This window comes from Apteryx mantelli, chromosome 2, assembly GCF_036417845.1.
Source record: "Apteryx mantelli isolate bAptMan1 chromosome 2, bAptMan1.hap1, whole genome shotgun sequence".
Classification (NCBI taxonomy): domain Eukaryota; kingdom Metazoa; phylum Chordata; class Aves; order Apterygiformes; family Apterygidae; genus Apteryx; species Apteryx mantelli.
In genome coordinates, this window is record NC_089979.1 from 6,042,282 (window position 1) to 6,070,037 (window position 27,756).

The following is a 27,756-nucleotide window of genomic DNA, read 5'->3' on the forward strand; positions in this document are numbered from 1 at the left end:
GTGAGGTGTCACATTAGGAAAATAGGCCAGGGAAGAGAGGAGAAATAGTTTGTCCAGCAGTGGGTCCTGTGCAACCGTTTTGGAAAGAACCAGTCCCAAGGAGCTACTTCTCTGTGTCCCTGAGTCCTTATTTCTCTTTGTCACAGCAGTCCCCATAGTCACCCGCAAGCTGGCCGACCCCAATGGTATTGGTATCCTCAGGCAGGCTAGGGAAATAATCTGTATTGTTAATTTACTGTCATCACCCAGTATACATGAAGGCTGTAAAAGGTTGATGCCTTCAGGATTTCTTCTGACTCCTCTAGTAATATTGAGTTAAAGGGACAGAGCTGGAAGGGGTAATCCTAGCATCCCATCTAGCTTACAGAGAAACAGTTGGCATTTATGCTAGCAGTCATATTCACATTCAAGGGTACTTCCTACGTACTTGGCACCAAAACCACCTCCGTTCCTGGGGCCAAACTTTAGTGAAAGCCATGCTATGAAAGCGTTTTGCCATTAGGTGTTCTGGCAGTTGGACAGCAAGATAGGAAACGGTCTTGTGCTATGATACCTGTCAGAATTTGCCCTTTAGCAGAGCAGAGCCAACGTTTCCCCTGGTTTCCTGTCTCCTATATGGTAGATATCTTTAGAATGGATTTTTGCGTTCATCTGTATTTGTGAGTGCTTGAAGTGTTCAGATGTCTGCTCTTGCAAAGCTCAGCAGTGCAGAAGTAGAAAAGTAAGCAAACGAACAAAAAGCAAAAAGAGGACTGATGGTCTAGATTTAATCCAGAGCAAAACTGTAATTGTCAGGAAATATATTCATTCCCAATAAAACAGATATTTTTAACCGTGCTATTATTCAAATTACCGATGAAGGCAAATAACATACATTTCATACACTCAAAGGGTACACACTTCGATACACTTAGCTGAATCTTGCTATAAGTAACAGAGCATAATTGCTAGCTATGTCTGTCATATTATTAGGCGATGTGACATTTCACTGAGCTTTGTTCTCACAGGTATAATTTCTCCCAGCAACCATTTCTGTACTTTCCAGACAGGCTGTAATGTTATGGACCCACTCTGTTGTAGTTTGACTTTGAGTAGCCTCTGAGCGGCCAAAAGGACCCCTTGACAATGGGAAATTAGACTCATGGCCTCTCTGTCAATATAATTATAAGCTGCTTTCAGGGATTTTTCAGTGTTTTCAAAAGCACAAAAATTTCTCAGCATTGTACTCAGAGAAAGGATGGGCTCCCTTCGCACCTCTCATTGCTGCCACAAATTAGCCTGACTCGCCATTAGTGTGCAAATGGAGCAACTAGTATATATTTATCACAGCAAGCAAACTATGTTTTCTCTCCCCCTTTCTGGCTTCTAAGACAGGTCTGAGGACTAGATGGAGCTGCCACATCCTTCCTGAAGTTCCCCAAGTAATTTTGTCAGGTGGAACTAAGTTTCCCAAAAGCAGCATGCTCAGCAAACTATAACTGGGTAATGCCCTTAAGCTATAAAGCAACTAAAGACACTCTTGTGGATGGCAAAAATGAGGTCTATACGTGCGGCTCACATCTGATCATCCTTCAGTTACAAGGTTTATATGACTTTTTGGGGTTTTGTTGGCCTGAACACCAATTTATTATCCATTTTGGTTTTATATAGTTAAACTAAAGGGTGTATTCACGCTTTCTAACTTTCAAAACCTGATTTAGGGGGATGACTGAGGAAGCTAATTCCATTATGCTCCTTCAAAGGGTTATAAAAGGTGTTTACATCAGGTTCCTCTAATGCACACTACCTTTATCTCTGAGCTAGTGTCTCTAAACGGAGCCGGAGGAGACTTGCACACATTGCGATGGGGGGTACAAAGTGGGTTGCAAATACCCTAGTGACCAACAAGATTGGTGGGGTGAGAAGGAAGCTGTAATAATGCATTGCATGCTGGCATCAAGGTTGTAGGTGTGGAAACTGCCGGCTTAACGGATGGATCCCACGTTGGTAGGAAACGTGCTGTGGTGGGCCCCTTGCATGCAGTTGTACTCGTTTCCTTGTGTGCCGTGCACACCATGCTCCGGACACCCAGGACTCCTGCAGTCACTTGGCACATCCTGTGCTGAGACAGAGGAAGGATGTGGGATGCAGTTTATGGCTTTCATTGCTGTGTAGCTGTGTCTCAACCCATTTGAACAATTTTTTTTTCATTCCCAGGCATTTTACTCCATTACTGCTGAAAAAAAGTGTGGTTTGATGCTGAAGGGCAGTGAAAAAATGAACTGGGCGCCCTTTTTAAGCACTAAGCTAGCCTTTCTGTATTCATATGCTGATTTATTTATTTAAACAAGTATTTTAATAGGATCCCTTGCATGGTTATATTTTCCTTAGCAGATAGCAAAATAAATATTGTGATTTAGAAAACAAATGCTGATTCATGTGATGACATGAGTCTTAGCAGTTAATAATGGGCTTTTTTTTGGCTTTGAACAAGCAAAGAAGTGATGGATGTTGAAAAAGTAGGAGCAGGAGCACTCATGAATAGTACTGCATATACTTTAGTATTAAATGCATATTCTTGCTGATACCAGCGTCCTGAAGGTGACTGTGTAAGCTCCTTCTGACAAACAAGGCCCTCATGACCACTCTTTTAATTCCCACCTTAAATTCCTCTGCTATTTTTATTATGAGAGAAATAAGAAAAAAGATCAGATTCTAACACTCTAACTAACTAAACTGAGTCAAAGTCAGGGAAAATGTGACTGCTCATTTGTGTTTTAGCTGTTTCACTTTTTTAAGGCAACAGGAATCCCATGGATTGTTTCTGGATAATTCAGTAAAGGAAAATAATGGGAAAAATATATGATTCTTACATATCTGTATGACAAATCACATCATCAGTCACATAAAACTTGCTTTCACATAAAACTTGCTTAATTATAATATGTTTTTAAAAAGAAAATCAGTTTGGGTGCGAAGTAGAAATGAGGGAAGAAAACCACTTCCCTCTCTGTGATGCTTATGAGACTTCTCTGGTGCCCTCCTAGTGTATTACTAACAATCTCAGAAGTATAAATGATTCAGTATTTATTGCACCTCAGGGAAGGATAGGTTATTTTTACAAGTAGAAAGCTGAGTCACAAAATATGTGACTTGCCCAAAGTCATACAGCAAGTCAGCTGGCAAGCTGAGAAACAAATCAACCTTGTCTTCACTCCGGTGTTTCAGACATCCTTTTTCCATGAAGTCTTCCTCTTTCTCTCATGTAGGACATTTTCACTGTGAACTATTTGAGGTCAAACCTGTGGTGAATGCCAGTGCCACCATATTCACGTGGGTGCACTTTTCTCAAGGGTGCCCTGCAGATCCTGGCTTATGCTTCCCTTGGCCTGGGGGGGATCTCTTTGGTTCCTCTGGAGGAAGTTTTCTTGCTTGCAGAGGAGTCAGTGAGCTCTGTTCATTGGTGATGATCTCACCTCTAGTTAGAAATACTTCATGTATTCATGGTTTCTGGCTTGGAGAGTGTGAATCTTTTATATTCATCCATGCACCCGAGTTCTTATGTCCCAGGCGTGACCTGAGGTAGGATGATTATAAGCCCTCCGGCCTCTTGGTGCTCATGCTTGGGTGGCTGTGACCCATTCTGCTTACGTATGCATCCAGCTCATGACATTTCTGAAGTGTCACCAAGCTTTCTTTCAGCAACACCAACCTCCACCTCCCTTCCTTCTCACACGCTTGCCGAAACTCAAAGAAAGAAAAGGCAGGAGTCGGAAAACCCAGCCGGTCTAGCTGAAAGAGCCCTGCAGCAGCTGCACACATCTGGCCAAAGAGGGCCAGTAAAATTATATTCAACACACAAGTCCTTTTTAAAAATAAAAAGAATGTATTATTTTAACAGACATTCATGCTGGAAGGTTCTTTTGTTTTATTAGGCTTTTGGGGTGTTGTATGCAACAAAAATAAGAGGGTGTTTTATTTCCAAGAGCAACTTCCAATTCAAGAGGGGTTTCATGGAGTGCAGCATATTACACAAGGGCAATGTGGTGAAAGTGCAGCCAGTGCTGGGGTGGTGGAGCACGTGACTGGTGCACAGCTCTGGAGAACAGGCAGGGAATGTGACATGTTAGCAACACAGGCCAATGTCTGTAATAAAAATTAGTGAAATAGTCTAAGGCTTTCACAACTCATGTTTCTGGTACGTCACTGAAAAACACTCGAGATTTTATTTTGTAAACTGAATTTTTATTAAAAACTTTATAAGCTAGGTTGATTTTTTTGGGGTGTGGTTTCAAAGCAATGAACTCTTTCGTGCTTGAAAACAGAAAATTCATGGTGGAAGCGGGCTGGAGCAAAGTTACTGCAAGAGTGGGCCCTGACTCACTGCTGATGGCAGTCTAACCCCATTTCACTGTTTCACGCTGTCAGTGCCTTTCTTTTGGTTGTTACTGTCTCCGAGTTGGGTTTAATCGCTGCATTCCCATCAGTTGCTTCAGGTCTGGAGAAGAAACCGAGCAAATTCCCAAACACTGCAGGCAGCTCTGCAGGGAAGTAGTGGTGCGGAGCATCATCCATGTCCTGGGAGCATGTCTGGGGTGATGGCAATGGGCACTCCCAATACTTTGGCCCACTTCCACTTGTGTGCCGGTACCCTTTGTGGCTACAAAAATAAACATGATTTCCTGGTCGTTGTATTATGGCTAAGAGGTCTCCTTCGGGTTCTTTCATAGGTCCCCAGAGATGAGTCTCCTTGAAGACGTGAGCACAGTTGTCTGGACATTCTTGTGCTGTTTGCAGGAGCGGACTCTGGATTACAGGGTGCAATATTATCACAATTCAGAGATGGGTAGACAGGTGGAGCTGCACATCCAAACCGTCTGCTGCCTCCTTTTCTAGCATATCTGTGTATTTAGTGTGTACCCATGTTATGCTGATTTACCTGTGTTTGAGTAAAAGACTTTGGAAAGTCTCAGTAATTTTCTTTTCTGTTGAACACACAGGGTAAGAAGGGGGAACCTGGATTCCCGGGAATCGGTGGTCTGCTTGGACCTCAGGTAAGTGGTTTTCTTCATTTTCATATGACTGGAATAATATGTGGAAAAAAACATTTTTTTGTGGCAACAGGTGACTTGGAACTGCAATGTAGCATGCAGTGGCTGTCTTCTCATCATAACACTTCTAAAGATGATGTTTCTCCTTTAATATCCATACTGATTTATCCCAGTATGAGTGAGAGAAGAATCTGCCTGTCTGGCAATCATTCCTTTTACCTTCCACAGGTTTTCAGTGACTTTGAACAGGAACATAAGGAGGTGTTTTGTATGTGATTTTCCCCTTGCTTGTGTACAGAGCAGTATCGTTGCAGAGAGAATGATTTGTGTTTTGTAATATTGAGGGCAGCGTCTCAGCTAATTATTGGCTGTGTGAATTGGCAATTGCAGATATAGCTTTTGTGCTGTAGTCTTGAGGGAAGAAACAATTTAAAAGGTATTTGCTATTCAGAAAGCACGCTGCTTGGAGCACGAGTTTGTTTCTGTGGCTTTGATGCTTACATTTCTACTAGTTAGAGCAGGTTGGGAGCTGGCTAGCTAACGAAGGTAGAGGCAGGGGCTTACAGCTAAATGATTATTCTCCAAGTGAAGGACGATCTCTTAAGTTAATGATCTCGGAGCCCCCTTTTTTTGCCTAGATAATGCTCCAAGTTGCACCATCTGCAACTTCATGAGGGCTAAACAGTGCTGTGCATGTTGTGTACCATCAAAGAGAATTTGGCTCTAGCTGGGAGCAACCCATGCTGTCCTGTTGGGTAGTAACATTGACGCTTGCCTATGGCTTTGTTTCTTGCTCTTTGTAGCCAGTTTCAACTGACCCTGGTCACTTCTGTAGGGTGATCTCCTACAATAAGAAAAATATCTTTGGGAGTGTCCTCAAGCAGGAAAGACACAGCCTCATTTTAGGCTGACCACTCAGGAGAAGACTGAGTAGTTCCTCATTCCCTTTTCAATAAGAAATTTGTTAATCTTAGATTTTAGGATTTTGTTTGAATAATCAGTTAAGCTTTGGGAAGAAATGGCAGGATCTCCATTTCTCTCCATTTCTACAGCCGTTGGTGATGTGTGCAATAAACATGACAAACTGCTAGACAGCAGATGCTTTTTCTAGCTGATTTTTCATTTGTTTCCTCTGGCAAGCTATGTTCTTGTAACTAGGAAACATGATCTAGAAACAGGTTTTCTTGCAGACGTTTTGTAAGGAGCTGTTCACATGTCTGCTGAAGTCATCAGAGAGGAAATCCAGTGGTTTGCAGTTCTGGGCAGATGAAGGCCCTTGTGTCCAACTGGGAACGTTGCCCTGTGCAACACTGCTTGATACTGGTTTACATGTCTTCCTTTGCTGCAGCATCTGGCTCGAAAGTATTTCATCAGCAGCCTTCAAGAGGAATGAAGACTGTATTTTCCAATGAATTTTAGATTTGTTTTTTCTCAGTATAGTATTAAAAAGTCCCCCCAAATGGCCAAATATATGTCATTGGGAGAAGATTTTCCTTGCTTTGGGGGAAAGGTTCCTCTGTATTGATTAATTCTGAGATATCTGACTGTATCTACCCAAACATCACCATATTTAGTCAGCTCAGGTTCTCTGTGACTTTTAGAAAATATATGTATGTGCATGTATCAGCAATTTTATGCATGTATCTGAGAAAACTACTGACTTAGCAATAAGTAGTCTTCCTTTCAGGATAAGCTAAATAAAGCTTGCAAATTTTATGTTAATTAAAACTGGATACTACCCTAGCCGCATCAAGGGATTCTTACATTGTCTGTTCCTCCAACCTAAATTTAAGAATGGAAAAATATTGTTCATATTCCTGCAGTGGCACCCTGTCCTGGGCATATTGCTGCAGATCTTTGTATTTCTGTTTGGAGAAAGTGCTTACATTTAGGTTGTGACAAAAATAATTTACAGCTTAACAGCAGTTTTTGTGACCCTAGGTTTTCTAAGCACTTAATCAGCATTTCTATTTTATTGTTTGGATTTGCCCAGAAAATATTCAAGAAGAAAAATGGTTTTCTTATGTTGTACTTACACAGATATTCTTCTCAGGGTTTTAAGGAAGTTTGTGTCACCTGTTCCTGTGCCATCTCCATGGTGTTTAGAGCCAACTTATTTTAGGCCATATATAATCTAGATTAGGACACTAAAATAACCTCATTTCCCTCTGTTATTTTAAATTTAAATGTATTTTTGTTTTCTGATATGTCTGACCCATTAATAACTGTGCAGGCAGAAGGAAGGAATGGAGATAGGAGTTGTATAAGTCATGTTGTTGCTGAAATACTCAGAAATGGCCATGAAAAGATGCCAACTGATCCTTACCCCCAATTCTCTATTCTTTATACCCTGAAAAGTTTTAGGACAGGATGGCCTGTCCTCCTCATTGCTGTGACACAGACACAGGTTCCTCAGCACCTTCAGACAGATGCTGCATTTTCTAGAGACGTGATAGGAAAGCCTACCTCCTACAGAAGAGCAGAGGTGGATCGCGGCACCAAGTGCCTGGGTGTACACAGGCCTTCAGTGGTTGCGGGGCTTTGTCAGCGAAAACTGTTCCCATCACACCGATCCCAGTGAGAAGCTGCAGAAGAAGCAGCCAGCTGTGCAGGGGGAATCCTCCTGAGCACTGCTCTGGGGTGGGGTCAGAAGATATGTGTTTGAGTCTTGATGAGCCATTGCCTGGATGTGTTTATATTTGAGAGTTAATTTAAGTGGCAAATTCTGGAGCAGCAGTTCCTCTCTTGGCTGACTATGAAGCTGGTGACCATTCCAGTAGAGCAGACAGATCCTGTGGCACTCTCAGAAAGAGCTGGAGATAGCTTCTCAGATAATCTGGGCATGTTTTGAGACAATAGGGCAGCACTATTTTTGCCTCCCTCCTTATATACCCCAATCCAACCTAAATTTTAATTCAAAAATGGTTTGTTTGTTTTTTCCTAAATCAGCTGGGATAATGAGCCACTGCATGTGCTTATTTGCTCCAGCGTTGTTCAGTCACCACCCTCAAAAATGAACATTTACTTTCAGTGGCCTTTAGAAATGGTGCATCTTGCAACATCATTAATGACAGAATAGAGAGGCTGGAGCTTATTTCCCCTCTGGATATGAATGAATTTCCTGCAGCAAGGACACACACATCTGAGCCCATAATGTCTTTATGTTGTTATTTGTTTGTATTATTTTAGTTTCTAGGAACCTTAATCAAAGGCCAAACTTCTGTTGCAGTAGGCTGTTCAAATGCAGACCGAAAAATGGGCATTTCTGTAAAGTGTTTTTAGTTGAAATGGATGGATTCTAAGCATGGGAAACAATGAAGCTCTGTGTTTCTGCACGGTCACCAAAGATCTTGGTGCACCTTGTCTATCCCATCATCTGTTGAGAGGAAGAGCATTTGAAGAAGGGGCTGAAGGCAGGTGATGAGGTGCTACTGCAAGTGTTTTTCTAGGCAGGAAGGGATATTGTGAGGTGAAAGGAGATTTGGGCACCTTATGCTCAGTTAGTGGTCAAGGCTACGTTCACAGGCTCAGCAGAGATGGGGGCTCATCGCCTGGTACTACACAAGGGCTCGGACAGTCTGAGCTGAATCACTGAACTACCAGGGCTGGGATTCAGCTCCAGATACAAGTAGATTTCCATAGCAGTCAATGTGTGGGCACACGGGCGTCCAAGCTCCCGTTATAGTTGATGAAGATCCAGTTAATGGAGCCTGGAAAGCTGTTGAGCTCTCCCTAAAGCAGATACTTACAGCTGCTCAGCTCAAAGGCTCTCTAGACTCCACTGTCTGAGCAGGTATGAGCTCTCTCCAGCAGTGGAGAAGCAAAGCAGAACTCAAAACTCTTTGAGTTTTAAGGGAAAATGCTGTTCCTCACAGTTGTGATGTCTTTGGGCCACAGAGGCTGTTACACAGCTTGCCTTATGCTGGATAACCTGGTGGTATAACTAAGACCTGTGAAAGAGGCTGGTACAAGCTGTACCTTTTATGATAGTGGCTGGTAGTGATTTAATTAGTTTAGACTCATCCATAGAGTGTAAGCTCTAGTTCAGCTTTTCTTAAGTAACTCAGAAGATATAAATGGTATCCTCTGAAATGCATGGTGTCGTAAAATCCTTTTTATAATGCAAGTTAATGCTGTGAAATGTACAAAAAGATACAAGCCCCCACTGCAAAACTCAGATTAAATTCAAACTATGCCCGTGCTGCTTGAAACTGGAAGATACTGCTCAGAGCTATCTTTAATAAGATCTATACTTTTAACAAAATAAAGAAAAGCAAGACTTCAATGGTGCAGATCACTAATAGTATTGAAACAAAAGACCGTAAGGAAGGTCTTTTTTTTTTTTCTCATTTGCTGCACTGACTCCGTAAAATGATTCAAAGAAAGTGAATAGTGAAATAAATCTTCCTCTGCAGACAAAAGAGATCATGTCCACATCTTACCCTAAGTGGAAAAATTAAACAAATACTACCTTGCACTGAAAACAAGAAATTCTCCTGGAGACACTGCTATGTACAAAGTCAACTTTACTCCGGACTCTTGTGGAGCAGGAAAGTCAGTCAGTTCAGAGAATTTTTCTGTTCAAAACACTTTATTTCCTAAAATAATGTTGGTACTCCAATTATAATGCCACCTGGTGTAATAACTGGAGACATAATACATTTATGAGTTATGACACTATCACTAAAGATGAATATAAAGCGTGCATCATAGGCAGATATTCAGATCTGTTGGCTCCTTACGCTCTTGCTTTTCAGTGTCACCAGCAACAGCCTTTTTCTATATCCTCTCATCTTTCTCTTGGTTTATGAGGCAGGATTTAAGCAGAGAGCCATATAATGCTCTAATGCAGCATTACTGAAAATAATTCAGAGGCGTTGTGGTGGTGGATATGGTAGTATGTGGGGTGAGAAATGAAGAATAGATCTGAGGACCTGATCTCAGAGACCATTCAGATACAGCAGAGGAGAGATGGAGAGCTGGTATAGCAAGTGAAATAGAGTGAGACGCATGGACTGCTCCCTAAAAGTGGCTGCAGCAGCTGAGTCCTCATGTCTGGTGGGGGAGAAGAGCAAATAAAGAGAGAAGCCAACCGGAAGGATCTGTGGGGACTTCCCGGCAGGTGAAACTGCAGGGAGCAGTTGGTTTTGTGGTGGAGACAAGCACAGACACTGAAGGGGGAACAGCCTGTCAGTACGGTGGTTGTGCATTTTCTTAACGTTATGGCAGCAGACAGGATGTTCTGCCTGTCCCGGAGGTTCTTCTCATTCAGACTGACGCACTGCCTAAAACACCTGGCCCACTTATCTAATCCTTTTACATAGTGCAAGAAGATCCAGGCATTCGCATGGAATAACATACAGAAGAGACATCTGTGCAAGCTTTGCCTCCAGAGGCAGGTATCTGGAAAAACCATCAGGCTTCAATTTCTGTCTTAGAATGTCATTTGTTCATCTCCCCTTAAAACATAGCTTTCCTTTCTTTCATGGAAAAGAGATTTGGGCCAAAAGACCTACTGTTGTAGTCACAAACAAAGGTTTTTGTTCCTTTTCAGAGCATCCTTAGGGAGTGCAGATCCTGAATCTGCCTTTCCCAGCCCATCTTTGAAGTGGGGTATGCATTGGAAGAGAGCATCCTTTAGTGGTTCCTGGAAGACAGAAACAGCTGTTCCTCTAATATCGAGAGTTTCAGATTTCTTTTCTGAGAACTGTCCCTGCATTTCTTCAGCTTAGGAATGGAGCTGGATGCAACATAAGCCCAACCTTCCCCCCCCCAAATGTTTTGTAGAGTTGTCCTCCCCCCACACATGTCCCTACACACTTTCCCACAGATATCTGGATTTTATTGAACATTCAAAATGTTTAAAAATAACAGTTTGAAAACATTTTAAACATTTTGATAAAACATCCCTGTTTTACAGTTGTTTTCCAAACTGAGTTTATGTACTCCTATATTAGAGAATGAAATGTTTTATATGTTGGTTTTAGCTTCAGCATGTAGGAAGCACCGATCAGAATCTTTACCAGCCGTGGGATTTGTGTGTGTGTGCAGTATATCACTGTACGTACGATACTTTAACCTCACAAAGCCCTTCTGAGATTTCACCACATTGAAAGGTAGGAAAACCGAGGCACAGCCAGGTTAATTTACCGTAAGGCTGCCTAAGGAATTATACAGGCAGAGTAGGGAATGGAGTGCAGGTTTCCCGTCTTCGTCCTGCGTTCTCGTGTGCTGTGATCTGCTTGGTTTTGAGCCTAAATGCAAACCAGCAACCTAATTTTAATTAATAAGGGAAAATTTATTTGGGGATGTCATGGACTGGATAGAATTGTGACACTGATGAAAAACAGCATGTAAAGACAACATGATTATGGAGAGAAGAGATAAAAATCCAGAAGAAGCGCTTTTTTTTTTTTTCTTTCCTTAATCAGGGTTTTTAAGGGACCGCACTGGAGACTAGACTGAGGGCAGGGCTTCTGAGCTCTGTAATTTGTTGAATGATCACTGAAAAGCATGATCAGTAAAATCAGGTACTTTAATCTGGATTCAGTGACAAAAGGGAATTGTAGAAAACAGATGGTGTGAGATTTTGGGGCAAAGCACTACAGGCTGCTGCTGCTGCTGCTGCTGTTTTTTTTTTTTTTAATCATTAATAAATGCTGTCAGTGAGTTAGGTCCCTTCTAAATACTTAGGGAATCCCTGCTCTGAAGTGTTCTCAGTTTCTGAGGACAGGCAGAGGTCAGGAGAAGGGGCAAAACCCAGGAATTTTTATGCAAACCAGACTGATTTGCTCTGAACAGTCTGGCAAAAGGGAAGGCTCTATAAAGGACTTTTATGTGGTATGATGCATTTCTGCAGCTTTCATGTGACCATGCCTTTTTATTTCTCTGGGTCCCAGTCAGTTGGTGCAGCCCTGGCTGCAGAAGGCAATAAATCCAGTAGGAGCAATAGATGTATTGGTATATACAGCCAACTGGGCCAGGCTGACAGCATCCTGTGCATCTCCCAGGGATACTTGGCATCCCAAGTATACTCATCATATAAAACTGCTCTAAGTCCATCTTGAATAGCTCTCCATCAGTGGATGTAACTTTGTTGACGGTGCATGTGTGCACCTGATGGGGTAAACCAGCCCTGGGTATAACATCCCTTATGATGGCTCTCACAGGAAACAATAAAACTGAATTATTAGTGGGTATGAGCAAGTGTGCTTCCATTTCAGTACTTATGGTTGCATAAGGTTTTTTGTGGTCCAGTTTCAGAGAGCAGTTAGAAATTGTCTTGGATAGCAAGAATATCCAGAGTTACTAGGAAAAATAGTTTGGACAAGGAGGATGTGGAACCTCATGTCTTGTTCAGGGATCATAGTGGTTACTGTTAGATGCTGGACTGAGACTTCTCTTTTGGGGCAGATCGATCCATGTCTGTATTTATGGGATAACTTGCATTATACTCTGGAGATGCTCAGGCTGAGACTGGGTACAGGCTGAGGTTTGCTGTAGTATGACAGCGTCTATGTTCCTTATTAATTACTGCTAGATGCTATTGTTACAGAAGTCAGAATGAGCTGGTAATTCATGTAAAGCAGGAAGAAGTCAAGGGAGATACCATTAAATAGAAATAATATAATCCATCCTCTAAAATAATTTGCACCCTTACGTAAAGCATAGCTTACCCTTTCTGGAGATGGCTGGGTATCAGACAGATTTCTCGGCCCTTCGTGGAAGCTGCCTGTTATAAGGTCATGCGGAATTCGTATGCGATGGTGGGGAGGCGTGGGGGGGAGTTACTGAGAGAGAGAAAGAACAAAACTAAGCTACTAGGAAGAAACCAGAAAAGATCAGTAAAGGTAAATTTTTCGCTTTATCTTTCCTGTAGATAAGTATAATCCATTTTGCTGCTGAATCAGTCTGTCATCATTTTTCTAAAGTTAGCCCCTGAGTTGTGTATGTGAAAATATACTGTATACTGAAAGTATACTGCTGCCCCTACAAGTTTAAACACCCCTTTGGTGGCCTTGTCCCATTCTCATCTCTGTCCAAGCAGTCCCTCTGCCATCAGGCTGTCCTTTGCCTTCTTTCCCAGTACTGCACCCGCTCCTCATGGCAACCTCTCCATGGAGCACAGACCTTCTGTAGGTCTCAGCAGTACTGTCCTTGTAAGGCTACAGTAGGGTTGACCAGGACTTCCACAATCCCGGGCAGCTGATGCTCATCCATCCTTGACCCTTTCCTCTCTTCTCCAATCACATGAAACCTGACACTAATCCTCCTGCCTTCTTCTGCCTTGATATATGTACAAGGGTGCTGCCTTTTTTCATGCCAGCAACTGGCTTCCCTGACTCCGAGTGCCTCTCTGGAGTTGTCCTTTGGCTGTGTCAGCGGCGCGTGGTATTTTTTCTAGTGCTGGGCTAATTTGGACTGTTGCTCTTGGAGCTTGATTCCTTTCTTTGAATGAGAAAGCCTTTTTTAAGTGATGGATGGGCCTGCTGAGATTTCTCCTGGTGGGGCTAGAGCTCCTTAACTGCGGCACCCTCCTGTAATGGCAGTGATACCCCGGTTCTCAGAAGTAGATGTGTGACTCCCCAGGAGTTATGTCAGCAGCGTCAGGATGTTCCAAGGCATGTTTTTCTGGTGATTTTTGAGTTGTGTACATAATTGAGGCACTCTAAATAATAATGGTGGTGGTGGAATGATTCCATGTTTATTGTAACCCAGTCGCAATGAAAAGCAGATTATAGGCAATATATGTCAAGTGCATCTGCAGGTTCCTTTTTTGGTTGCTTTGCCCCATCTATTGGTGAGAAGCTGTTTTCTCTTCTAGCCATTTTTTCCAGGCATATTCTAAAATGATTGCTTATCCACTACCTTCTCTGTTAAACCATGCCACAAAAAGTCTCCTTATCCTTCCTTATTTACATCACTTTCTTCTCTTCTTCAACTACCTTTTTGCTTTAAAAATAAAATACTAATATTGATCCTGTAATTGAGCTGTAATACCACAATCAAAAAAGGTGTGACTTGTGATATTGAATAGTGACACAGGTCTAGCAGGGAAAATGCTGACCTGCTGTTTTCCATTTTGTATCTGTTCAGCTTTAATTCCTTATACATTTTTTTTTCTTTGAAGTACAGATATCAGAACTCCCTCTATGCTGGAAACTGAAAATGAATGAAATCATGATGTTAGGAAGGTAGAAAGAGAGAGGCAGGGTAAAACTTCAGCTCAGTCATGTATCCATCCTTATGCTGTTTGCTTAAGTCCTGATCCAAACAATACATGAACATGTCCTTCATTTTGAGTAGAGGGGAAATCCCATCTTGTCTTCAGTGGAAGCTGAAGGTAACAAACACCTCTGAATCTCAGGCAACCTGTTGAGATCTGTCAAATATGGAAACGTTTTTTTTTCTAGGAACTCAAAGTAAACAATCTGCCCGACACTCAGAAATGAATCTCTCTGAAAAAGTGATGGCTATTGAGAGAATATTTTCCCAAGAGAAACAGTTGAATCCCTATTGTGTGACTCAAAATTAGATTAGAAAAAAAAGACTGGCATACCACAAGCAATGTTATGCTGCCTGGAGATGAGTAAGAAAGACTGTTGGGACATTTTCAATTGAATTTATGCACTGAGATGTGAGTTTGTGAGGACCTTTTACTGTCAACAAGGTTAACATAGAGTGTTAAAATTGTGGAGTGTTTCTTTTAACCCCCCGAGCCACTACATCATTTTTCATTAGATGAAGGCACACAGATGGATTCATATTTACCCTCCAAAATAAACAAACAGATAAACCCAAACCACAAGCCTACTCCATTCATTACTTCAGAGATCATTTTGCAGAGGTAAATTGTTCAGAGAGAAATAACATTAATCAAGATGAAATTAGGCTGGATGCCACAAGAGGTTCCACTGGACAAGCTTTGCATTGTACGCTACCGCTGATTGCCTTCAACTCCTTCATCCCTTGTCTGGAGCTGAGGATGGAGTTCACCTCTCAGGGGTAGAAATTAGTAGCTTACACAGCTGCCTGCAGAAAGCAGGTGCTTCTGCTCTGCTTGTGAGTCCAGTTCCCTGGGAGCATGCTTTGGCATCTCTCCATTTTTGGACAGAAGCTGTTGAAATAAAGATCAATGCTGGTGCTCATCAGAATGGTCTTCAGTGAGCAGGACCTGAGGCTTTCAGCCTCTGTCTGTAGGTCTTATAAACCGTTTTTGCTTCTTCCCTTGTAGGGACCTCCAGGGCCGCCGGGCATTGCTGGACCCCTTGGACCTCCTGGAGCACCAGTAAGAAAACAGGCTTGTTTCTTTGTTTTATATCAAGGAGAGAAGAAGCAGTTGGGGAGAAGTAGGTCATGGATTTCGGTGAGAACCAAGCCAAAGCCTCTGGCATTGTATGTTTTCTCTTGTACTTTCTCGCTGAAAAGCCACAGCTGGCCTTAGGGGACAGCTTCTCTGCACCAAATGTTGGATCTGCATCAGTGCCACCTGGGGATGGATCGATGTCTGTGGGACTCCCCGCGGCAGAGAACGGCCTGCTGGGGAAGGGGGAATTGCATTTGAATGGAAAACAGCAGCCTCCAAAGAGGCGACTGTAAAGGGCAGAAATGCTGATCGTTCTCTGTGCCGGCTTCGTTTTTCAGGGACTGCCAGGAGAGATCGGTGTTGCTGGTAAAACCGGACCGCCAGGACCAGCTGTAAGTTTTGAGGGACCACTTCCATGGCCTCCAGACTCTCTGTGCCTTCAGATACTTTACTTCTAGAGTACAAGTCTGTGCTCCCTTTCCTGCACCTTGTCTGCATGCAAGGTTTCAATGCTGGCTACAGCACTCTCTCCTTTAATGTAAATATTAGAATCTGACACCTTTCATAAGCAATAATTTGTTAATATACCAGCACTGACCAAATGCATCTCCGCTATTCCTATGCACTTGGACTATGACACTTTCTTTATAAGCTGTTTTTCAAAAATCATTTTGCATCTGGCAAGACATTGTTCTTCCATACCTGTAGTTTCCTGCATCAGGCCTAAGAGCTGAAACAAAGATCTCAGATTTAGGAGGGCATAGCAATTTCTGTTGGCTGTTAAAGTCAATAAAGATGAATTATAATATATACTTAGTATTAAGAAGTGCCACCTACAGCCTCTAATGTTCAGTGATTGACTGACACTTGGAAAGGGGACAAAACTTTTTCTCACTGTTTTATATGCATTACAGAGTCATTTTAATTCTTATCTTGCCAAATGATTTGGTCTCTATGTATTGTAGGTATTGTATAATTTATGAGTCTGTGTATTGTATAATAAATTACTGACATTTAAAAGGAGAAATAGACTTTAAAAATCTTTATAGCTACAGAGAATAGAGACTTACAGTGAATGATAAATAAAAATGTACTCTTTAAAGTTATTTAGAAATCCACAGTACCTGACTTTTATATTGTTTTTCTGTAACAACACTGACCTCCAGTGGTCATTTACCAAAACTGGGATACTGGAAAAGGAGGCGAGTGGCTAAGTGCATTGCAAGAAGTTTTGTGTAGTTTGAATCACAGTAGTGAAGAAATCAGAAGAAAATGCATGAGGTGGTTCTTCCTCTCTTAAACTTAGGTCAGTGGCAAGAGGGATGAACTGAACGTGCTTATGCTGAGCTTGCTATTAATGATTTAATGAAAAGGCCCTTAGAGCTGATAATTTTCTCTTATTTAGGGATTGCCTGGCAAAGATGGATTAAATGGTCTTCCTGGACTTCCGGGTCAGAAGGCAAGTGACACCACATACACTGGTATAAAGCTAGTTACCTGGGCAGCTTGTCCAGGTGAGCTAGTGAGCGTAAGTCGAAAGTGTGGTGGATCCCCAGAGCTGAACCCTCCTCACTGGATTCCACATCTCTGAGTCACTGGTGAAATAGGGGCCAAATCACTGACGTGATTAAATTGTACCGAGTACTTTATGAAGATGAAGTTGATTGGAAATTTGTCAAGGGTGAGAGAATTTATTCCAGTCTTCATATCCTATTCGGCAAATACATCTGAGCATTGCAGAGAAGCTTCTACTGTCACCCAGGAAAGCTGGTGACAATGGCAAGTAAAGGCATTTGTCCAAGACACAAATTGCAAAAAAAATGAGAGAAGAATAAGAAGAAAGAAGTGTGGCAGGCCCCAAAGACATTCTTTTCTTTCCTCCCTGAGGGGCTGGAAAGAAGAGATGCCATCCGTCTAAGGCTTCTGTGGATCCATATGACAGAAGGATGGCTCTTTGTTGTTTCCTATCTCTTATGCCTTGCTTGAAAGCTTCTACAAATGACAGATTTAGAAAGTGTTCTCTGTTCTGCTGTCTCTGCAGTTCGAGAAGAGAGATAGGAGATTTAGAGGTAGGAGAGATTCTGGTTGAGTTGCCATCACTATGAAGCATCAAGGAAAAGTGCCATATGTTGGGTATAAGAGCTGTTTCTGTGTGGGGCCAAGCTAGGCTTTGGGGATTCTGACACTCTGTTGGAATAATGATGACAGCTCTTAACCATTTGCTATCTATCTTGAACTGCGTAAGTCAGTAGTCTTCTTGCCTCTGATGGTTGGACACCGTTATCCTTATTTGCTCCAATAACACTCTACATTTATGCTTGCCTCTCTCATGTGACTTTAGGGAGTTCTTGAGCCCAGGTCCAGCAGAGTTCCCAACTCCCATTTTTTGGTGAATAAAAGTGAGAAACTGGAACTTGGGAAAAAGAAGACATTGGGAGAATTGGGACTCAATTTTCTATGGACATCTTTCATGTAACACTGGTTGACTTTGTGTTATTCCAGAATTATTCCAGTAGGGTGATCAGTGCTGGAGATGTGTCTACAAATATTACAAGAATGGAAAAACAATTCAGGAAATGTACTGTCATATGGCTCCATTTACATGCTCAGGCTGTTACTGGATATCTGAGTCAAGGAATTCCTCACTGTTGCCTGCAGACATGCTGTACTGTCAGAGGAGTTTGTATATTCACTTCTTGTGTTCCCTTCAGGGAGAACAAGGAGAGAAGGGTGAGGAAGGCTTTCCTGGAAAAGCTGGTCCCAAGGTATGTATTTTCATTTTATAGTCTGCTGTGAACATTGAGTGAGCCAAGACCTGATTCTGATTTCCCATATACTGAAGTTAGTTGAGTAAGATTCCTGTAAATTTGGAGGGATAAAAGGAAGTGAGGATGTGGGTTAGCCTCTGGATTTCACAGTTCATGGTGTTTCAAGAGGTCAAACCCTGTTTGATGCTTCTCTCTCTAGTCTGAGTGTGTAGAAAGACCTGACTGGTAATTACACCAGATACCTGTGGTCTGGGATCCCAAGCTATGAAGAGGCCAATTTCAGTGGCTTAAGGAAAGGTGGAAGAACATGGGTTATGACAATAGGGGACACACTGCGATAACGATAAAGCTTTCTTACAAAAGTGTCAGTCCTGTGCAGCATTGACATTGTGCTTTTGTTTTTCCAGGGCGAACCAGGGAGCCGTGGCCAAACTGGTGAACAGGTGAGTAGGAAAAATTGTTTTAGCAGCCAGGCCTGCCTGTCAGAGCAATATAAAGTGACCACATGCAATAATAAAGCCATTTGTCTATAACAAGATAACTGCAAGTCATTTGCTTTTGCAACTGAAGGTGAAGTGGATAAGTGGATGAGACTCAGGGCTGGACAAAGTAATGTGAAAGGTCCATAGAAAAAAAATGTTAAATCCAAATTTTTTTTGTGTCATCTTGTTCCTGGTGGATAAGGAAGAAAAGGGAGATACAATAGCTTAAAAGTGCCTTTTCTCCCTTCATACCTCACACTAGCCCAGGGTGCTTGTGCTGGTTCTGGTTCTGCAGGATGAGAAATTTTTGTAACTATATGATACAAAGCGAGATACTGTTGTTTCTAGGTCTTGAATACTTGCTAGAATATAACCCCAACTGACTCTCAGAAGTTACAAAGCTATCTTAGTCTTTATGGATTTGGGTTTTATCAGATAACTTCTGAGCTAAGCAAAGAACAAGGGGAACTTCTGGGATTTCCCAAAGCACACATCTGTCTGGAGCCCAGTCAGGGCCACTAACGAGAGGTGTTAATGTCATCCACAGGCCTACTTTTCAACTGCAGAATGAAAATCTGTGGAAAGAGGAATCTGTATAAGAAAGTCTTATATCTTTGGGATATATCTTTGGACGTTGAAGTACACAGAATATGTAAGCCATGGAAGAGTGTCAGTGCCTCTTTTTCTCTCACTCTCACTGGTCTCAATCCAATCTTCTGTTATGAAGATTAAATGGGAAAATGGTCATGACCTCTGTTCACATACTGCCTTGTGCAATAAAAAGGACATGCACCATCTGTATCACCAACTGGAGTTAGAGGGAATAGGGGAAGAAGGTGTCTGTGAGGAGTCTCATATAGCAGCTTTTGTAAGTTGTGGTAGCCTATCCATACCCATTCAATTTTAGGAATTGTTGACAGGTTTTTCATTCATCGTGGCTGTTTTGAATTCTAATCCTATCTTCCAAAACACTTGCCTCTCTCTCCATAGCATGGTGTTCTCGACTCATTTTATAAATGTTCTCTATTCTATCGCCTCAGTCATAAATTAAAATATTGAATAGTGCCAGACCCTTAGAGGACTTCACTTCATATATCCTGGAGTTTGAAAGGAAGCAGCTAGTAACAGCTGTATTAATGCAGTTTTTTAATTCAGTTGTACACCTTCCTCTAGAGATGTTTCTTTTACACTGTATTTCTGTAGTTTGCTAATGAGAGTGTCATGTTAGCCTATATCAGATGTCTTACTGATGCCAAGGTATATCACACAAATGCTTCCTCTTATCTGCTTAGTTATTCTGTCAAGGGAGGGAAGTAGGTGGGTTTGACATGATTAGTTCTTGACAAATCCACGTTGGCTGTTTCTTATTATCTTCCTATCCTTGAGCTCGTACTAACTGATTAAAACTTTGTTTCTCTTTCCAGAGATCAAAATTAGGCCACCTGTTTTTTTTATCCTCCAAATCCTTCTTTTTTTCTTCTTTATTGTTAGTCCATGTGTTTGCCCTTGTCATGATCTCGGGGATCTCATCAGCTGGGATCCTGTAGTGGCTCTCATAAACCACTGCTCCATTGCTGTCAGCTACCACTGTCTTTCAAGATCCTCCACACACCACTTATACCCAAGACACAAGATCTTATTCCCTTGCCTGATTTCTTCTGCAGGCACATTGTGCCTATATCATAGTAACGTTTTTGCTTTTCCCCTGCTTCTAAGATAGTGCCTTTAAAGCAGAGGTTATCATCTCTTAGTTGGGTATTCGTACAATGCTTAGTGAAATTGGGTCCTGCCATGACTGAAATCCTTTGTGATATTGCGCTACAGATACAGACAGCAAAATAATAACAAATAGCAATCCACAAGATTACTCCCAAATAACAAACTGGGTCAACCTGGAACTAAATTTGAGAATACTTGATATAATTAGAACAAACCACATTATGCAGAAATTGTAATTACTCCAAAAGCAAGCATTATAAACCAGGAACTCAAAGGTAAGTTTCAAATGGAAAGACATCCAAACTTGAAATAATACATCCAGAAAATTCTAGATCTGCTTGTCTGTTAGTATCTATACTATGCATATTAGTACATCACAGTGTTTGCCTCTCCAGACTAGACCAGATCTTTTAAAAAGGGGGGAAAAAGTTAGAATTCATTTTTAGCTGCTCTTATTTGCTTGTGTGGTATTGCTACAAGGCAGCATAAAGAAAACCTGTCCTAAATTTCATGGTCTCAGTTAACAGAGTGAAGGCAAAAAGGAGAGGTCTTAGCAGCTGTTTTAAATCATGATTACCCAAGAGAAAGAAATTACCGCATAATCAAACTAGATCCTGTTCTCTCTCAGCAAACTACATCTAGAATCAATCCTGTGAAAACACTGGACCAGATCCTGGCCTGCAATATAGACTATATGCATCACTGTAACTAGGTATCAAGAAGAAACCATCTGCAATTGCTATGAGTGCTGAACAGTTAGCAATCTAGTATTAGCCGTGCAGAGAGACAGATAGTTAAATCAATGCTTCATCCTTCCCAGCCTAGGGGCACTCTGGCTAGATTAGTGTACCCTGAGGACCAGACTTGATAGCTTTTTAATTGACAGGCAAGAGAAGAATTTGGCCCATTATTGTACCTTTTTATTCTTAATTATGTTTGAGACTAATGAAGTTTACTAACAGAAGCCGCGCTTGATGCATGTTTCGAGATTTCATGCACTGCTTTATCTCACTTTCAGGGTGAAGCGGGTCTTCCTGGCTCCCAAGGTTTACCTGGACTGAGAGGAGAGAAGGGCGATCGGGTGAGTGACTTTGAGCCACAACTTGATTTTGTTTGCCTGTTTGGGGCCAGGAGGACTTCTCTGGAACATATCTAGATGATGTTCTCTCTTGGTGTGATTGCTGTGATGAGCAGCTCATTGACATACAGCAAGCTCACCAACTACTTCTAACATGGCACTGCCTAATGATCTTTCCTAATTGCAACGGAGATGCTAGTGAGCAGTGTCTATCCTAAACCCGGAAGGTTATGATTGACGTCATATTGTTCACAAGGCAGTAGAAGAGGTGCATTTCTCTTTAGGCCTCATTTTCAGAAGCACCTGCATGATTTAAGAACATTAAAAAATGTTAAAAACAACAACAACCAAAACCAGCCCAAATGGCCCTTGTCACTGAACCCTGGAGAAGACACCAGACTGCTGGATCATTTTCTGATGGCCTAACTTCCACTCAAGTTCTGATGTCTACTGCTTTCCGCTGGCTAGCTCCAGACCTCCAGAGGCATGTACACCCTGGGAAGTAGTCGGACCAGGGGCTTGACAGAAATTTGAGCCATCTGAATGAGGCCAGTTGCCTCATAGCTTGAGGGTTAGCAAGATCTAAAGTCAACTGAAGTGCTACCATTGGACTTGCTATATTATATATATTGTAGAACACAGAATATATAATATATTCTCTGTATATATAAAATCATAGATATGTAGGTTAGCTAGTTCCTGTCTGAATACAGGATAAATACATGTTGTATATGCATTTTGAGGAGTATTCACATCATCCTTGTTAAGTTTTTACCATTCAGGGCACCAGGTTCCCTGAACAGTCAAGGTAGATAGATAGGCACCAGTGAGAAGATGATTCAGAAATTCTTTAACATAACCAAAACAGATAGTATGAATGTCCTCTTGGGTCGTAAGTCCCATTCTGCTGCCGCTTTTGTTCAACTGGAAAAAATTACTACTGCTATCCTTTTATTTAATTGCTTGCACTGCATCTCGAGGACAGGTAAAATCATCTGAAAGTGTAAAATATTGTAGTGTCATTGTAGCAGCGCAGTAGTGGAACTGATTCAATCAAATCAAAGTGTGCATATTTCCTGCTTTCTTTTACATGCTTTTAGGGAGAAAAAGGAAAAGATGGCCTCCCTGGATTCAAGGGTGAAAGAGGAGAAAAGGTGAGTCAAGAAATAAAAAATGTCCCTCCTTAGACAAGAGAGGAGAAGAGTTAACAAAGGGATGTGGGGCAGCTGATAGAGGAGAATTTCTGAGGAGAATTAGAAATAATTAGAAGTCTGTTATCTGAGCCTTACAAAGAAACAGCAAAAAAAGCTGTGTGTGGGATAGAGACAATCATTTATTGGGTAATGCAAGGAGTAATGTTTGATCAAACCTAAGGGCAGTGTCTTTAATTCAAGGAAATAATTCAAGTTGCTTTAATTCAAGGAAAAACAAACATTTGCTCATTCTAGAACTGGCTGATAGAAATGAGTCTGGAATTCTGAAGAACTTTTCTATGCCTGCCTATAATGTGATAGTACAATAATTTAAGGAATGGTCTGGGCATCTGCCATCACAGCACCATTAATTTTGGTGAAACTAAGAGAACTAGACAAGGATGACTTCCACCAAAATTTCCATCCAACCCCTGTGAATATGAAGGTGAAGTTAAGGCACTGACCTTGCGGATGCTTGTGGCTATATAATGAAAAATTTGCCCTGCGTATAGTGGCGATGCAGCAATCTCAGCCATCAGGAAGTGGATACCAGATGTCTTTCTCTGCCATCATCATCGGAGCCTTTTCTGGCTTGGATTTCTGTGGGAGTCTAATTCTGGGGAGCTGTTCACCATGATTCTGGCCAGGTCATGCAGCTGGTCCTCTTCAGGCAGGTTGGGATGCTGCAGGACTGGCTTTTCTGGGATGAGACCTAGCTAATTGCGTGGTTTGGCTTCCATAAGCAAGGAACAGTCCTTCCAGTCATGTAGAGCTGGTGATAAAGGGGACTAGAACTATTTGATTGTAAATTTTCAGTTGGCTTTGGGCAAGTCAGCTCTACTCCTGCCTTCTAGCTTTAGTCTGCTTGCTGTTTCTTTATTTTGATTTTTCTTGTCGTATTAAGACTTTCTAACTTCTTTTTGCCTTTTTATTCCATTCTGGGCAACACTGTTTCCTTTGCTCTTATTCCTAGGATACATCAGCCCTAGGTTTACCAGTAACTTTTACCATCTATGGAGGTGGTACTTCTTTCATGAGTGGTGAAATGACATCTTCAGTGAGGCACTCCAGTCTTTTATCTCTGGAAGGTTGACTAGTGTTGTTAGTAGTTCTTGGCTTTGCTGCGTCATGGGGAGTGAAACTGTCTGTGGAGCACAACTCATAGGAAGGTCACTGGCAGCTAAGGAACTCAAACTACAACTCCCACGACATACTCCAGCAATAGTCTAATTTTTGACTCAGAAATTAGGGAACTGGATTGAGAAAAGCATATTTTTGATGAAAAAGACTTTTTTTTCTATACACAAAAGAAGTTTCACAAGAATATGTTTTTCAATCAAGATTTTTGATCAGCTTTAACATAAAATGCAAATTACAATACAACCCCTACAGTGGATGGATAACACTAGAAATTCACTGACCTGTGAAGTGATAAAGACAGCAAAGTAAGCATCTTGGACGAAGCAAAATGAGGACAGCAGAAATTCTGGCCAGAACAGTGGGTAAAATTCCATCCATCAGAGAAGGCACTCTGGGGATTTTTTATGTCACTGAACTGACAGGTTGTCATTTGAATAAATCTCACCTGGTAATGTCACATCTTCCTGCCAATGATGTTGAGTGTTATTTGGGCATCAATTTATATCCTTGGTTATACTATTTTCCTTCTCTCTTTAGGGTGATATGGGTTCCCCTGGACCACCAGGCTTACCTGGAACAGTAAGTAAGATTGTGTTCTGTACTGTAATAATAATCTAGGCATCATGCTTCTTCCACCTAGATCCCTCAGTATCAAGGCTTTTCAAGATCCCTACTTTACAGAAACATCAGGACCCAGTTACCCTGGGCGTATCTCCATTAGCTTCAGAGAAGCAATATCAAGGTGCATTTGATCTTTTATTTTTTGTGAAGCTGTGCCCTCTTCTTCCTCTTTGCAAACAGGACTTTTGTATGCCTTTGCCTTGTCATAGCAGTTAAATGGATTTTGTGGGTTTTTAAGCAGCTGTAGGAGCTGTCTGAAGAAGATCGTGAGTGAAGATGTTAATGTGCTACATGCTGTCTGATACAGAGTTTCCAGGGTGAACTAGATTTTCCCAGCTGGGATCTCATAGTGAAACTGGTTCATGGAGAAGAGATTCCAGTGGGCAATAACTTGACTTTGTGGGAAACAATTTGCCTGTTCCCAGGAAAAGTGGAGGTTTTCAGTTCTCACTGGAAGGGAGGATTCAGCCTCAGCGGTGCTCTAGCCTTGCTGAGCCTCTGTCACATATAGTGCACGTTGTGCTGTCGACTCGGAGACACCCTTTAGTGCTGGAACCCATTCCTGGATATTTCGGTTCAGCGCTGGATTCTACACACAATCAAAGCAGTCATACCTGGTTGCACGCACCCTTTCTGCTAATAAAAAAAGACCAAGAAAACATTCATTTATTGTTTTTTGAAATAAGCCTGCACGATTGCCTTTGGGAAAGCATGAACGTAATTACAATAAAGTTAACTACAGGCTATTAAACCAGCATCCACTGAATGTAAATACATAAACTTCACAGTTCCCTCCAGCACAAACTGAACAACCAGCTTGCACTAAGCACGAGCAACAGGCCTCTCATTACAACGGGAGGGCTGATCCCACAGTCACAGACCCTCCGGAAAATGGCAGAGATCCACGTTTCAGCTTTGTTTGCAGCAGCTGGTTACAGCTGCCACATTAGCCGAGTATGGAGCGAGTTTGAATTAAGGTCTTCTGGCTAACATCCAAGGCCTACAGGCCTTCATGCAGCAGTGGAGGAAGTATTATAATTTCCTCCCTGCCGTCAGTTGGTTCTTTAGTCTGTGCCAAAAGGTGCTTTCTGCGACTGTCGGCGAAGAGTCTGTGTGTATTGCACAAGAATAATCCAGTCACACCACCAAGGATAGATCTGTCTTGCTCAAAGCGGAGAAGGCAGCTCACAAACACGGCACCACATGGCTAGATGTAAAGAAGATATGCCTGACTGCTCAAGCTTCCTGTGTTTGTAGGGAGGGCTAATTTCTATTTTAGCCGGAAAAATAGATGACAGTTTCAGCATATTGTCATTTCACCAGAGATTGAATCTTGTCTGATTATCCTATTTTATCAGTTCCTAATAAAAGATACTGCCTCTGTTGACAAAACTTGATCCTCTTTTGTGGTTAGTCCTTGAGGGTGACTATGTAATCCCTAAGATAACCAGCCATGTGGAGATGTATACATCTTGTTAGTGATATGAAGCAGAAAGACAACGTGCCAAGCTCAGCCATGGAGTCAGCAAAGCACAATTCCCATCAGATTCAGTTGTGTCTTTGTTCACTATCCTGATTTTGGTCCACAACAGGAAGTTTAATGATGCTGAAGATGGCTCCAAGTGAAAAAGTGAGCTGGAGAGTGCCAGTAGCTCAAAGTTAAACATAGTTTGTTTTCTCATAGTGGTTGGACCCACAGGACATTTTTGAGTTCGTATTTCAAATACTCTAGTAAATGATGTTTGTGCTTTTTTTTTTTTCTCCTAAGCAGCCTGATATGATGTTGAGGTGCTCATTTAGAAACCTACAGATGGATAACATGGAGTCTATAATAACAAGGAGAATATACTAGTTATTACATTTCAAGGAAAATAGAGAATGCTTTTGTCTGTGCTGCTTCTAACGCTTTGGTTTCTTTTACAGACAGCCTTCTTTACCCCCCACCCCAGAATTCCTGTAAGTAACATCTCTAATGAACATGGCCTCTAGATTTTTGCCTTTTATATTTGGTACATAAAGAGCACCTTAGTTTCTTTCATGTTATTTAAATGCTTTCAGTAAGGAGCTCAGCTTGAGTCTGATTCTGTGTAATTTCACTGTTGTAACCAATAATGATGAAAAGCCCATGGGTGTCCTGGTAATAGCAGCATCCAAACTAACTTTAACTGGGATACAGCTGTATGTTTAAAAGGCTGTCCCAGCCTTTTAAATGAGTGCTCTCAGCACTGGAATATTCATACTGGAATATACCTTGCAGTGGATCACACCAGTGGTATGTGATCAAGGTTCTTAAAGATCAGGACCATTTATGGCATGTATAAGTGACAGAGGTAGGTTGTAAGGGTCATGTTAGAAAACAAAGTGAGTGTCACTGTTTCTTCAGAGACTGAGGAGGGAAATAGGACTGTGAGATAGTGCTGGAAATGGGAGACAGGATTTCTTTGGTTCCATTTTGCCTAAGCTCCCTGCATTTCTTCCTCTGTTACCTTGTAGTTTACCAATATATATACAAAGAAATTATGCAGGACAATGACATCTTGTACGGTCTTCGTCATGCTAAAATCGTACAAGGAGCTATCTTGTCTTCTTTGAACGCATCACTTGTAAATAAGCCGCAAGGCAGTGAAAAGGCCTGAAGTGAGTCAGCAGGTCAGGTTGCTGGGACCTCTCCATCTGCAAGATGAATGTGACGATATTTACTGTAGCACAGATCTGCACACCACATTGCAAGGTTTGGGAGGAGAAGGGGAGGTAAGGGTTTTTTACCTTTGATTTACAGATTTACAAATTAAGATGTCAGAAGGTGGTGATCTGCTTTAGGAGATTGCCATAGGTTATATTATAGAGGCTTCAGCAATAGCAAAGTTGAAAGTAGTCATGCACTCTCCAGAACACAAAACTTGCCTCTGCTTTCCACCAAATATGTGGCTTATAGTGACAGGGAGCAACCTACAGCGGTGGAGATGGAGAACACAGCCAGGATATATGGTAGCAGCACCATCACTCTGTTTGTTATGAGTTGAAATTAATTTCACTTAAAACACAGCTTAGTAATTGTCAGAAACGGACACTCCCTGAGCTTCCACATGGCCATGTAGCCACGCAGCCTTGCTTTGCCTCGTGCTGCCCGCTGGAGAGGGACCCAGCTGAGCCCCTGCTGCGTTTGCTCTCCTCGGAGTGGCACAGAAATGACAAATGTGTTCGCTGAGCCCAGGAGGCCGTGGCTGAGAGAGCAGGTCAAGGAAGCTGCAAGCATCATGCCAGCCCCAGTTGGTAGCAGCTGTTAGGCATCGCTGTGTCATTTCTGCTGCAGGAGAGAAGTGGGTGGCAGTGGATCACGTTCGGCTGCCAGGGACAGAGGTGTCCATAATGCACTGTGCTCGCGGCCACTGTTAACAGTCTCAGCAGATAGTCGAGAC

The 27,756-nt window shown here is 41.9% G+C and overlaps 1 protein-coding gene across 1 annotated transcript in view; it reads left to right on the forward strand.

Moving 5' to 3' along the window:
- COL22A1 (collagen type XXII alpha 1 chain) overlaps positions 1-27,756 on the forward strand; it is a 212,210-nt gene that overhangs the window by 133,022 nt on the left and 51,432 nt on the right. Inside the window, exons 22-31 of the mRNA XM_067292265.1 lie at positions 4,980-5,033; positions 15,265-15,318; positions 15,675-15,728; positions 16,742-16,795; positions 18,048-18,101; positions 18,512-18,547; positions 21,324-21,386; positions 22,484-22,537; positions 24,254-24,295; positions 26,261-26,293. Of these exons, the coding sequence (XP_067148366.1) occupies positions 4,980-5,033; positions 15,265-15,318; positions 15,675-15,728; positions 16,742-16,795; positions 18,048-18,101; positions 18,512-18,547; positions 21,324-21,386; positions 22,484-22,537; positions 24,254-24,295; positions 26,261-26,293 (498 nt within the window). The remainder of the gene's footprint in view (positions 1-4,979; positions 5,034-15,264; positions 15,319-15,674; positions 15,729-16,741; positions 16,796-18,047; positions 18,102-18,511; positions 18,548-21,323; positions 21,387-22,483; positions 22,538-24,253; positions 24,296-26,260; positions 26,294-27,756) is intronic.